Here is a 14040-nt window from a genome sequence, read left to right as displayed (position 1 = left end):
CCTCCGTTCTCTCTATATCTACCCATGGCTTTGTACCCGGGGTTGCAGACCAATAAATTAACGGACTCAGTCTAGCTGCTTCATAATATTTAGCTGTGTCGGGTTGCCCCAGGCCTCCTCTGGTCAGAGGGAGTGTCATTAATTTTTTCTTAATTCAAGGCTTTTTGCCGTTCCAGATAAATTTGGCTATCTCTTTTTCCAGGTCCCTAATGACATTCGCTGGGACCGTTACTGGGAGAACTTGAAACAAGTATAATATTCTTGGTAGTAGGTTCATTTTAACTGAAACAATCCTACCTGACCAGGAGATCTGGTGGCTCGCCCAGTTTGACAGATCTTTTTTTTAAGTTTTGATTAGATTTGGGTAGTTCGCGTTATAAATATCCTCGTATTTTTGTGTAATGAAATCCCCCAGATATTTTAACTTATCTGTCTTCCACTTTATAGGGAATTTCTTTTTGAGCTCTTTCTCTTTCTCTGTGGGTATGTAAATATTTATAGCTTCAGATTTATAGCTTCAGGTTGACTTTGAAATTTGAAATTTTGCCAAACAAATCTAATGTATCAAACAAGCTTCTCAGGGATGACTCTGGGCTGGTCAAGGAAAGTAGAATATCGTCTGCAAAGAGGGATGTCTTGTAGACTTTATTGCCTTTTGGAACGCCTTTTATCTCTGGGTTTGATCTTATTCTTGTGGCTAAGACTTCTATGCAGATTGCAAACAACAGGGGGGACAGCGGGCAACCCTGCCTGGTGCCGTTTGTAATCTTAAAAGGTGCTGAGGTGTAGCCTGAAGTGCAGACTGTAGCTGTTGGGTTGGAGTATAGGGCTGCTATACCATTTATAAAGTTTTCATGGAGTCCTACCTCTCTGAGCGCTCTAAACATAAAGGGCCAGGCCACCCTATCGAACGCTTTTTCTGCGTCAAGTCCTAGTATCAGTGTGGGGCATTGATTCGTGTTGCTGTTATGGATAATATTAATGATCCTGCGGATATTATCCGAGGCCTGTCGTTCTGGTGTAAACCCCACTTGATCTGGGTGGATCAAGATATTTAGAACCTTGTTCAGTCTGGTTGCTAAGATTTTTGCAAACAATTTTGTATCTGTATTTATTAGAGAGATGGGTCTGTAGCTAGAGCATAGGGTGGGATCTTTTCCTTCTTTTGGGATTACTATAATTGAGGCTTCCAGTGACTCCTTTGGCATAGTTTTGCCATTTAAGATCCCATTAAACCATCTAATTAGATAGGGTTTCAGTATATTCTCGTATTTTTTATAATAAAAATTCGTAAAGCCGTCAGGGCCCGGGGCTTTAGAATTTTTAAGGGATTTAATAGCGCCGGTTACTTCCTCCTCTGTTATAGGGGCTCCTAGATAGTTTGTCTCTGATTCATCTAGCCTAGTTAATCTGGTTGTTTTTATATAGTCATCTATTTTTGTAGCCATGTCTATTTTGCTTTGGTCGTGGTTTGTCAAATTATATAAATTATTATAGTAAGCCACGAATTCTTTATTTATTTCTATGGGGTTATATATAATTTTATCTTGGTTGGTCTTTATACTAAATATATTAAGATTAGTCGTTTTATTGCGGAGTTTGGCTGCTAAATATCTGTCTGCTTTGTTTCCTTTCTCGTAGTACGTTTGGTTTGTCCAGCTCATTGCTTTCTCGGTGTCCTCTATCAGTATATTTTTGAGTTTTGTTCTATCTTCATCTATTTTAGCTCTAATTTCGTCTGAGGGGATACTTTGAAAGTTCTCCTCATTCTCCCTAATGCTTTCATTTAAACTGTTTATATTCTTATTTTTTTCTCTTTTTCTGTGTGAGGCTATATTGATTATTTTACCTCTGATGGACGCTTTGTGTGCGGCCCATATAGTATTGTCTTCTACTTGTCCATTGTCATTTATTGAAAAGTAGTCTAGTATAGCAGCCCTTATCGCTTTTTTGGTCTCGGGAATTCTAAGCAGGAGGTCGTTCATACGCCATCTTGCTCCGACTGGTCTCTGGTGCAGATCCTTCAGTGTTAGTAGCACTGGGGCATGGTCTGACCATGTGATACTATCTATTTCTGCTTTTACTATACGGTTAGCCAATTCTCTGGATATAAAAATATAATCTATTCGCGTATACTGTTTGTGCGGGGCTGAGTAAAATGAGTACCCCCTTGTTATGGGGTTCATCAGCCGCCATGCATCTACCAGTCCGCTTGTTCTTATATTTTGTTTGAGGGCAATTGAATTTTTTAAATTTATGTGTTGTTCTCTACCTGATATTCTCGCTTTGTCTTTGTTGCTGTCTATGATCGTGTTTAAAACCCCTCCGATTATTAAATGGCCTCTCCTATATTGATTGATTATGTCAAATGCCTCGTGAATAAACATTTCCTGGTCTTTATTAGGAGCATACAAACAGGCTAAGGTCAGGTCTGCGGGTCCTAATTTGCCAGTTATAATTAGCATGCGTCCTTCTTTGTCTCTTTTTATCTTGTCTATAGCAAAGGGGACACCAGTTTTTTTTGTAACAATTTTTTTATTGGTCACAGTCAAAGATAATTTTACATACAATAGTGTGGTGGGCCCACAACATTTCTGCTCGTTACTTTCAGAGAAGGACCAATAACAGTTTTCCATTTTCAGTGGGAAAAAGAGTAAGGGGAAGAGGAGGGAAGGGGGAGACAAACATTGGGGGGGGGGGGGGAAGAGGGAGGGAGGGGTGAATGTGGGCTTGCCCAGAGGTGTCCCGGTGTAGCTCTCCAATTGTTTGGGTTGCTTGACCTAGGTGCTTTGAATTTTTTGGGGTTTATCTCTCGATCCAGGGGTCCCATGTGTTCCAGAATTGGGGCATTTTCTTTTGGAGCATGGCCGTAAGCTTCTCCATAGTCATGACCTCATTAACCCTTCTCACTACTGTGGCTCTCGAGGGGGCCTTAATCTGTTTCCAGGCTGCAGCTATAGAGCATCTGGCCGCTGTCAGCATGGCCCTGATCAGCCGGGACATTGGTGGGGGGAGGTCGTCAATGGGTTTGCTCAGCACCATGGTCAGAGGGTCAAGGGGGAGGGGGATTCCAGTGATCTCGTAGATAAGTGTCTGGATCTTGGTCCAGAACTTCTGGATCTCCGGACATGACCACCAAATGTGGGCCATGTCTCCCTTTTGACCACATCCCCTCCAGCACAGGTCCGGTGTGCCGGGGTTGACCTGGCTCAGCCTAGCCGGGGTCAGGTACCACTGGAATATAATTTTATAGATGTTTTCTTTTATTGTCGTGCAAATTGAGGTTTTAGGGGCTTGCTCCCAAATATCCTCCCAGTCTTCCAGGTCTATTGGGAGACCTAGTTCGTCCGACCATTTTTGCATATAGAGGTGTTTCGGGGGGTCTGATGATGGTTCCGTGCTCTTGTAGATCTGTGATATCAGGCCTCTCTGGTATATGTCTTTGAGACATAGGGTTTCAAATCGGGTCATCGGGGGGAATTTGGAGGTTGGGGACAGTGAGTGTAGGAAGTGCCTAAGTTGTAGATATTTAAATAGATGAAGGTCTTGGATCTGGAATTTGTTCTTTAATGCCTGAAAAGTTAGGATCTCTCCCTTCTGCAGTAGATCGGCAACCATCCTAATATTGTGACCCTGGAATTGGTCAAATTGTCTTGTGGAACACCCAGGCGGGAAGTTGGGGTTCCCAAAGAGTGGGGTGAGCTGGGAGGGAGAAGCTAGCAGACCATACTTCCCTTTGCTTTTGAGCCATGCGTCCCACGTGCATCTCATTGCTCCGAGGCCGAACCTCTGTGGCCCACTCCCTCTCCCTCCTGTGGTCCAGAGTGCCACTTGGATGTAGTGAGGCTGTGCGTAATGTGACTCAATTGCGAGCCAACAGGCCGAGGCTGGGTCGCAATTCCAAACTACAGCCTGCTTCAATTGTGCTGCGAGGTAATATCTGACTAAGTCGGGGACCCCCATGCCTCTTCTTGCTCTTGATGAGAGCATCACTGACCTTGGGACCCTAGGTCTCTTATCGTTCCAAATGAATTGGAGTATTAGTGACTGGATGTTCTTTAGAGACGGGCGTGGCACTACGATGGGGAGGGTTTGGAAGTAATATAGTAACCGTGGGAGAACGTTCATTTTTACGGACACTATTCTTCCGAACCAGGAAATTTGGTGTTTTTGCCACGTTTCCAGTCTTTTTTAATCTGATCAAATAGGGGGGGGTAATTGTGTTGATAAAGGGAGTTATACGAGTTTGAAATTTTGACCCCCAGATATTTTATATAGGTGGAGCTCCACTTGTATTTGTAGTGGGCTTGGATAAGTTTCCACGTCTGGGGTGGAAGGGAGATATTTAGGGCTTCCGATTTGTCTATGTTGACCTTATAGTCAGAGACCTGCCCAAATTGAGTCAGATGCCTTTGAAGGCTAGGAAGGGAGGAAAGGGGGTCATCGAGGGTCAGAATCACATCGTCCGCGAATAGGGAAATTTTGTACTCTCGGTCCGCAATTTGGATCCCCTTGATACTTTTTTCGGCTCTAATTTTGGCCGCAAGAGGTTCAATGGTTAGGGCAAATAACAAGGGGGAAAGCGGGCAGCCCTGTCTGGTCCCGTTCCTGATTTTTATTGGATCCGAGAAGCCGCCTGATAGTTTGACATACGCTGTTGGGTTTTGATAGAGGGCTCTCACTCCCTCTAGGAAAGGGCCACGGGGACACCAGTTTTAATCAATATTGCTACTCCTGCCTTTTTATTTATTGCTGGGGAGTGGTAAATTTGGTGGTAATTTTTATCTCTCAGTCTATTTATGTCTTCTCTAACCAAATGTGTCTCTTGGATCATGTATATATCTCCTTGTTTAGTTTTAAAATCTCTAAACATAAGCCTCCTTTTCATAGGAGAGTTTAACCCTTTAACATTCTGTGTGATTATTTTTAAGCGGCTAGCCATACATTGTCATTTATTGAATAATACAAAGTTTCTTTGTTTCTGGGTTTTTTGGGTCTGCATACTTCCTGGCGATTTTGTTTCAGAGAGTGTACCTCTCCCTGTTTTCTAGTTATACAGAGCTCAATGTTTTTATATGGATTCCATTTGGGATGTGGGGGAGAAATAATTGGGTGAAAACAAAAGTGGACTTGGGGATCATAAACTTGGTGTGGGATCGGGCCCTCTATTAACTCGGGCCTTTGACTGCCCTGGGGTTTTTAGGGGCATGCAGAGTCTAAGATAAAGGGGGGAAGTGTGTGGGGTGCATTGTGGTACTTGCATTCTGGTGAATTTAGGACTTCAATTTCCAGCGGGACCTCCAGACCCAGGGCTGCCATGAATGCCGGGCCCTCTGGCTTCCTGCGTGTTGCTTGTTTCCCGTTGTGCGATGCCTGTAAACGGAATGGAAGCCCCAGCGGTATCTGATGTCTTTACTTCGTAGAAAGCTTGTTATCTCTCTAAGCTCCCGTCTTTTAGCCAGTGTGGCAGGCGCAAGGTCGGAAAAGATTTGTAGTTCCGATTCTTCAAAGTGGAACTTGTCCTGGTTTCTGGTTTTGGTGATAATTTCCTCTTTGGTTGAGAAGTAGTGCAGCCTGGTGATTATGTCTCTGGGTCCTCTGTTCTCAAACTCCTTGGGTCTGAAAACTCTGTGGGCCCTGTCAAGCTCCAGTTTAGGATTGGTGGCTTCTGGGAGTATACTTTGAAACAGCCTGTGGAGATAAGGTTTAATATCTTCTGCCGCGACCGTCTCTGGGACATTCCGAATCCTGATATTGTTCCTTCTTGATCGATTCTCGGCTTCCTCCTGCGCGTCTTGAAGACGAGATATCTGATCTCTCAGCTGGGCTATATCTGAGTCTACCTCGATCTGCCTTTCGGTGGAGGCCTCCATAGCTTCCTCTAGGCCTGTAGTGCGTACCTCGACCGCCACAATTTCGGAGCGTAGTCCCTTTATTGCGTTCTGCAATTCTTCGTGAAATGTCTGCTTGATCTCTTTGACCCAAGCCTTCAGATCATTTCTTATGTTTGACCCCTGGTCCGAGTCTGAACCCGACTCGGTTTCTTCTTGGTCCTGGGGCTGCGAGGTCTTTTCTTTTCTTGGGGGCTTAGGAGTGTCATTCTTTTGTTTAAAGAACAGGGAAGCGTCCGGTTTTGGTGTCTTTTTTGGTGGAGCCATTCCGCAAGTGGGTTTTGTACAATTAACTAGGAATTGTTGAACCAAAGTCGTTCTTGTTGAATTATATATTTAGCTGCTTTAATCCATATGCCCCTGGGGGGGTCCTGGTTTCAGGCTTTCAATATTCAAGGAACCATATTTGCACCCCTACACAAATAATTCCCACTGCTTCATAGGTTTATTTAAGTGTTCGCAGATTGCGTGGGGGAAAAAATTGGGGAGTGTGATTTTATAGCAGTGTAGTTTTTCAGTTCCACAATATTAATCACTCAAAAGTTTATGACAGCCATTTTAGAGTGAGTTGTCTTGGGCGAGTTTGCAGCTTGTCCTGCTCAGAGAGCTTTATACCGAGGTGAAATTGGAGCATTGGTTAGGCACACAGGTCTTGATCGGTAGCCTCTTGTCTCTATTTCTGATGGCACCTGTCTTTTGTGTAGATAGTTATAGCCTTGGTTGGAAGTGGGGGGTGGAAGTGGGGGTGTGGGGGGGCCCACCGCGCTGCTGTATGTCTGGTGAGGGGGGGGGGGATTTCTCTCCACCTCTGCTGTGTTTTGGCAAGCACTACAGTGGCCTATTAGCAGAGAGTCTCTGGTGGTTTCTGCATAGGCTCCTGTATCCCACAGGTATCTGCCCTCCCCTCACCCTACCTCGGCACCATCGGCGTCTGCCTGGCTCCTGGTCTGTTAGGCGTGCCTCCCCTCCGCCTCCGTCGATCGGGTCTTGCGGTGGAGCGTCTCCCCCCCGTCACCTGTTCGGTCTGCCGAGCCGCGGATCAGCCTATTCTCTTTTTTTTGTTTTTTACATTTCTGCCCAGGAAAATTTCTATACGTTTCCATTAAGAGAGTATAGTTCTATTCTACACGCTGCCTAGCACTGTAAATGAAAAGGCCTTCTAAATTAGCTCAACTGATTCAATCTATGTTAGGAATGTAGTCGGGAAAGTTAGGGACAAAAAAATAGGAGGCGACAGGCATCAACCTATAATAAAAAAAAATTGCATCTTCTATAATAAAGAGGACTGCAAGTATACAGAAGGTGACTTCTTATTTGGGAGGGCTAAACTGTACGCATTCAATCAAATAACAGTGGCCATTTTAATAGGGTAATAAAACCTCCCACATGAAAATTATCTAATGTTATAGTAATAGAAATTACTTGAGGCTCAATAACACCAGTACTGAGGCTGTCCTGCCATTCACGCCTGCTAATTTTTCATTAATGTGTTTTCAAATGTTTTGTGATTTAGAGGCCAGTAAACCATAGACCATAAACTCCTGACAAATACGTTTTTCCTTTCATTCTGTTCAGGTGATTCGAAAGGGCTGGCTAAATATAAGCAACATCAGCATCATGAAAGGAGGTTCCAAGGACTACTGGTTTATTCTCACTGCAGAGAGCCTTTCGTGGTACAAAGATGATGAGGTAAGTGGGAGAGAGTACATAATTATCATGTATTTTAGGTGTAGTACTTTATGGTGCACAATGAGTTGTGCATTACAAATAAAATAAGCATATGAAATAATGGACTATCGGCTAATCAGTTTGGGGATATATATATATTAAACTTGACTAAACAGGTGCAAATTGTGTCATTTTGACTGTGTCAGTTCCCATCAAAGTATTAGGTTGCTTTGCTCCAATTTTGCTCGCGTCTGGCCGGTATTTACTAATCTCCGAAAAGGGGTATTGGAAATCGATCCAGCGTTGCCGTTCATTGACATGAAGGGCAAAAAAAGTGGGATCGAGCTCTGATACCTCTTCTGGAGCTTAGTGAATCCCCCCTATTATGTGTTGGGTGCGGGGAATTGTTAAGTTGTGCCTATAAGTTGTGAAGCTTTACTTTCTTTTTGCATTAAATAAATCAACCAGGTCTAAGATGACATTAACCTCTGCTCCTAAGAGGTCTTTGGCAAATATAACAAACGAGTACAGGCAGTCCTCGGTTATCCGACACAATGCGTTACTCAAAATGGCGTTGTAAAGCGAAACACGTTTTCCCATAGGAACACTGTTTAAATTAAAGGTTCCGTTCCTGAAGGCATTTTTAACACTAAAATACACCAAATATTTTATGTAGGCAATAAGATATGCAGCACACACATACATTATATAGTGTATATACTGTATTATATATATAATATAACATAATAAATAATATATTATATAGTATAATATAATATTATATAGTGTAATATTATATAGAATCCAATGCACAGCCGGCACACCATATGCAAGTAAATAAGTTTTGGTGCTTATCCCATAAAGCAATAACAGACCATACGATACCGGTTGCAACACGACATCAAGGGACAGCACCCAGGTAAGTAAATCAAAAATGTTCTATATTTGATAGAAGACACAAAAACCGACGCACCACCTTGAGAAAGGTCCCACTGGGGGACCGAAACGTCGGTTTTTGTGTCTTCTATCAAATATAGAACATTTTTGATTTACTTACCTGCGTGCTGTCCCTTGATGTCGTGTTGCAACCGGTATCGTATGGTGTGTAATATTATATATATATATACGCTCTTACGACGCTTTGCAACGTTGTTTATGTGAATGTGTTTATATATACACACATACACAACGTTGCAAAGCGTCGTAAGAGCGTTGGATAAGCCATTTTAGCGTTGTAAAAATGAACATAGGTATGCATTGCACAGCGTTGGATAAGCCATTCGTTGTAAAGCGAAGCGTTGTAAAACGAGGACTGCCTGTAATAAGCTTCACATAATGCACATTTGTCACTGTTGCAAATTGATGTAGTTAAATATTTTTGCTCTGTGCTTTGGAGCAAATTGCTTCATCTTGTTGCATTTCCTCCTTAAAGCAGCACTCCTGTGGACACTTGTTTAAAAAAAAAGATTTGAAGCAGGAGGTCACAGGAGATGATTTCAACTTCGGGGACCCCGTGCTCCCTGAGATACCTCTGTAGGGGGTGCCGGTATCTCTCAGCTGTTTAAATGTCCAGCGTTACGTGGGCTAATAGAAATCCACAAGGGATGATGTTACGTCTCCCTATTGGCCCGCGGGACATTTAAGACGCTATTATGTTAGCCCAAATTACCCCAGCCAGAGCTACTTACCAGCACCCGCTTTCACGGTCAGTATGAACTTGTTTACAAATTAGACGATTAACTAATATTGAATCCGCAAATCCTCTACAGAAAGTACATTACCACGGTGCACTCCAGGCTAGTTCATTTTTATATATCTTGTAATGCTTATGTGATAATATGAAGTGAAAAGTGATCAGTGAATAAAAAATAAATGTTAAAAATGAACACGTGGCACTACTTGCTCTAATATACACTTGCTGCAAGAGGAAAAAACCTCTTTTATTGTGGGAAGATGGTGAATTCCATATAGCCTTTAATAAGACACGGTGATAATTCACCTAATGTAGACCATTATAGTTTACTTGTTCTATAAATATCCACTGTTTTGACCTTCTTGTGGTAAAATCTTAATTGTGACTAAGGTATACTATAAACACATTAAACCAAACAATCCTCAGTATTGCATATATATTCTTCATATGAAAAAAACCTTTAGAACATTTCCTAATAGGATATTAGCAGCTACAGATTGATTCTCCAAAACAAGCTTGTATATCATTCGTTATATATGGTAATGTATAAAGTATCTCAGAACATGCTCAACGAAAGTCTAATGTGGACAACACTGAATTATCTAAACTGCCATATAAAAGCCGTTTACTAAACAGCGCAGCTCTAACATCACTGCCTAATTTTACTCTATCTGATGGAAATTGTCAGTTAGCCCATAATTAACAATACAATGTCCACATAACTGAAAACATGGAGATGTCTAAACTACCATATAAAAGCTGTGTTTAGACAGCACAGCTCCAACATCGTTGCCTAAATTTACTACCCTTCTTTTTAAATCTCTGTTTTGTGCGCAAAAGTTAGCAACAGAATGTCTTAATAGAGAGAATAACATAGATATACTTAGCTACAATGTAACTTCGGTTTTGTTTGGCAAGCGAGTTACTCTCACGCGTCACTACGCCCTACACGTTTCTACCCTCTACGGAACTTCGTCAGGAGCTAGTAATCTATCAGAGCTCCTTTGCAGGCTATAAATTGCTCTGTAGTTACCATGGAAACTCTCTACTACTGTGCGCGCAAATATGTCTATGCTATGGTGCATGCGCAGTGAGTTCCTATACAATAAAATTATATTAAAAAACATTTTAATTGATAATTATTGGTTATTCTTATTTATTTATATTTACAAATTCTTCTGCATAACTATATTTACACATTACTATTGATGAAATGCCTCAGATTTTAATCTCAACAAGTTGGAAAATCCATTCATAGACAAAACATATCAAATAATGAACTCCTGATTAAACTTAGGGGTGAATATTAGACATCAACAGAGGTACCTATTAGTTGGAATCTACCTCTTCTTAAAAAGCATGTAAAGTTCTTATCTCATGATCTAACATTAGATGGAGATGCTGGATTTAGCGAGTAGGACATATTAGAATTGCGTAGGATGTTAGACATAAAAGATAGTTGACATAAATGTATACCGTGATTAGATTATTATCTATAATAATAGTGATATGTACTGTATAGTCACTTTAGGGAACATAAATTTTACAATAGAAGGTGACCCTACAAACAGGTTCAAGACTGATTTACACATATTATTAAGAGATGGTTTAGATCAGAAACTCATCAGTAAAAATGAGTATGAATTTATGCAAACTAAACAACGAACGATAGCCACTTTCTGCTTACTACCAAAAATCCATAAGAATACAGAACAACCACCAGGTGGACCAATAGAATCTGGCAATAAAAATCTCACAGAAACAGCAGTAAATATTTAGATAAAATATTACGGCCATTCGTAATTGCACTACCGTTGTACAGGGTGTGTGCAAGATACAAAGGATACACTTTTGAGACTAAATGGAATAACAGCTGATAAAAACACACTATGGTCACACTTGATGTGGAATCTTTATATTCTAGTATTATACATTCAAGTGGATTAACAGCTTGTGACTTCTATTTATCAACTAGGAATTGAGGCTATGTGGCTCATAATAAATGTATCATTTATTTGATGCAGTTTGTGTTGACACACAACTATTTCATATTTGATGGAGTGTTCTACCACCAGACCCAGGTTACAGCTATGGGCACATATGCTAATTTGTACCGGGGCTGGTGGGAGGCCGAATATGTGTTTACGGATGAGATCGTCATATATACTGAGCACATTGATATCATATAGTACATAGGTTGCACCCATTGTCATTCTGACCAATAGGGCATTTAAATATTGTTACTGTTTAATACTTGTGAGCGGTGTAAAAATCTGTTGTGTACTAAGTATTAACTTGAAATCAATGCGGTTCAGGTCTGGAGACCCCCTGCTTCAAACCTAATGAAGAAAAAAAAGCTGTGTGTGCTGTGCACGCGCATAGTAAGTGAAACTTCTTTGACTTTTGTCACAGAAATTGACTTATAACGCGCGTGCTCGGCACACGTGTCAGTCAGTGTATGTGTCAGTCAGTGTGTATGTGTGTCAGTCAGTGAGTATCTATGTGTCAGTCAGTGAGTATCTATGTGTGTCAGTCAGAGAGTATGTATGTGTGTTTGTTTGTGTGTGTGTCGGTCACTGTGTGTATGTGTGTCAGTCACTGTGTGCATGTGTGTCAGTCAGTGTGTGCATGTGTGTCAGTCAGTGTGTGTGTGTCAGTGTGTGTTAGTCAATGTGTGTGTGTGTCAGTCAATGTGTGTGTGTGTCAGTGTATGTCTCTCTCTCTCTGTGTTGTGTGAATGTCTCTCTGTGTCGGTCAGTGTGCGTATGTGTGTCAGTCAGTGTGTGTGCGTATGTGTGTCAGTCAGTGTGCGTGCGTATGTGTGTCAGTTAGTGTGCGTGCGTATGTGTGTCAGTGTGCGTGGGTGTCAGCGTGCGTGCATGTCAGTGTGTGTGTGTCAGTGTATGTGTGTGAGTCAGTGTGTGTGTATGTGTGTGAGTCAGTGTGTGTGTATGTGTGTCAGTCAGTGTGTGTGTATGTATGTGTGTCAGTCAGTGTGTGTGTGTGTGTATGTATGTGTCAGTCTGTGTGTGTGTGTGTGTGTGTATGTGTGTCAGTCAGTATGTGTGTATGTGTGTATGTGTGTATGTGTGTCAGTCAGTGTGTGTGTGTGTGTGTGTGTGTGTGTGTATATGTGTATATGTGTGTGTCTCTCTTTCTGTGTCCTGCCCCCTCTCTCCTGACTCCCCCCCACCCCAGGCGGAGCTGCGGCTCTTTCTAAGTCTCTCCCCTCCCCCCATCTCTCCCCTCCTCTCCCCTCCTCCCCCTCCTCTCCCCTCCCCCCCACGGAGATGTGGCCGCACCGGGCCCGCCGTATGTGAGAGGCTGATACCGTGATTAGGAGCCCCCCCCTCCGGCAGTGCTGCGTGGGAAGCGGCGCGCTCAAACCCCCGCTTCCCGCGTTACCGGAGCAGGAGCCAGGAGCGCACGATAACGTCTGTGCGTGGCACATGCTGACAGCGCAGCGGCCGTCATGATCCTGGGGCTCCTCTCCTCCTCCGGCACCGGCGGCGCTCAGTCAGCGGGACTCGGGGAAGGGGAAGCGTAGGTATAGAAGAGGGAGGAGAGAGGCTGACCAGCGGCTCCTCCTCTCACAGCCGGAGGACTTGCAGGGCTTCCGCCATCTTGGTACACCCACAGTACCGGAAGCTCTGCGCACGTCTAGGGGTAACGGCAGGCGTGGGTGGGGGGGAGGGGGAGTCACGTCACTTCCGTTTCATTTTCGTCTCCTTCGCTACAGTTTTGCCCCATGAGAATAGGTGCCACTAAAGAAGTTTCACTTCAAAAAAAAAGTGTCCCCAGTAGTGCTGCTTTTGGCTTTCCAGTGGTGGAGCGAAACAACCAAATTTAGTTAACCCAAGGTCAGTCACTATGAATGAAGATTAAATGGTATGATATCCATTACACAATCAAACAGTTACCAAGTAACGTTTCCTAAATACAAAAGCAAAACCGCACGCTTCAAAAGGGGAAATGTAAAGTGAATGAAATTAAATAAAGATAGCCCCACAAAACAATGTATAGTCTGAAAAATGTTTTATAGAAGGAAATATATCATATAATGATAAATGTATATATAAACTTCACCAATATGATGTTCCAATGACTACAGCCAACATCCAGGAAACCACATGTCCAAACAGTGTCTGTTGCTATTAAAAAAAAACACTTGAAAGTCTGTTATCCTGCATTGTTGATTCCCATATATGGCATTCTTCAGCTTCTTAATGTTACACAATTTTATGTAAGTTTTCTCAGAAATGGTGAGTAACTGTACTTACACGGCAAAGTTAAAAAGAAAAAGCATGCTCATCGCAGGAGATTGAGATGATCCCTCCCCCTCCCCATTTGCTCACCTGGAGCTCAAAGTCCTCGCACATTACCCCCCAAACCTAGCAGAGAACACTCTTCCTGGCGCCGGTAGGGAGCCTCTGACATAATTCCATACAAGCTTCTCCCTGTGTTTCGTGAAATAGGTACAGTTCACCAGCGGAATAGCTAGCTGGAGGCACATTTCATTACAGTGTTTACTGACCATAATTGTAAATTAAAAAAGATATATTTAATAATACAGTATAAGCAATTCAAACATAAAATGATTAAGAGAGCAATACAGAAATCTCATTATCTTAATATTCCTTCTTTCTTGTTTTTCTACTGGGATCCTATCAATTAGTACCCCTTTTATTTAGTATTTATATAAATTTATATTTATTTATCTTGTTTCTAATTTTCCATTTTAAATATGTATTTTGTAATAAAGTAGCAGTCTGTGCTGATCGACATATT

At 42.2% G+C, this 14040-nt stretch overlaps 1 protein-coding gene across 10 annotated transcripts in view; it reads left to right on the top strand.

Annotated features, from left to right (window-relative positions):
- Window positions 1-14040, top strand: part of DNM3 (dynamin 3) — a 292881-nt gene that overhangs the window by 87298 nt on the left and 191543 nt on the right. For 7 of the 10 annotated variants that reach the window (XM_075616718.1, XM_075616717.1, XM_075616721.1 and 4 more), the window contains one exon: window positions 7467-7580. The exons of the other annotated variants lie outside the window; for them this stretch is intronic. In XM_075616718.1, the coding sequence (XP_075472833.1) occupies window positions 7467-7580 (114 nt within the window). The remainder of the gene's footprint in view (window positions 1-7466; window positions 7581-14040) is intronic. 10 annotated transcript variants of the gene reach the window in all.

This window comes from Ascaphus truei, chromosome 10 (assembly GCF_040206685.1).
Source record: "Ascaphus truei isolate aAscTru1 chromosome 10, aAscTru1.hap1, whole genome shotgun sequence".
NCBI lineage: Eukaryota > Metazoa > Chordata > Amphibia > Anura > Ascaphidae > Ascaphus > Ascaphus truei.
The sequence above is the reverse complement of the archived record's forward strand: the minus strand, read 5'-3'. Positions and strand labels throughout refer to the sequence as shown.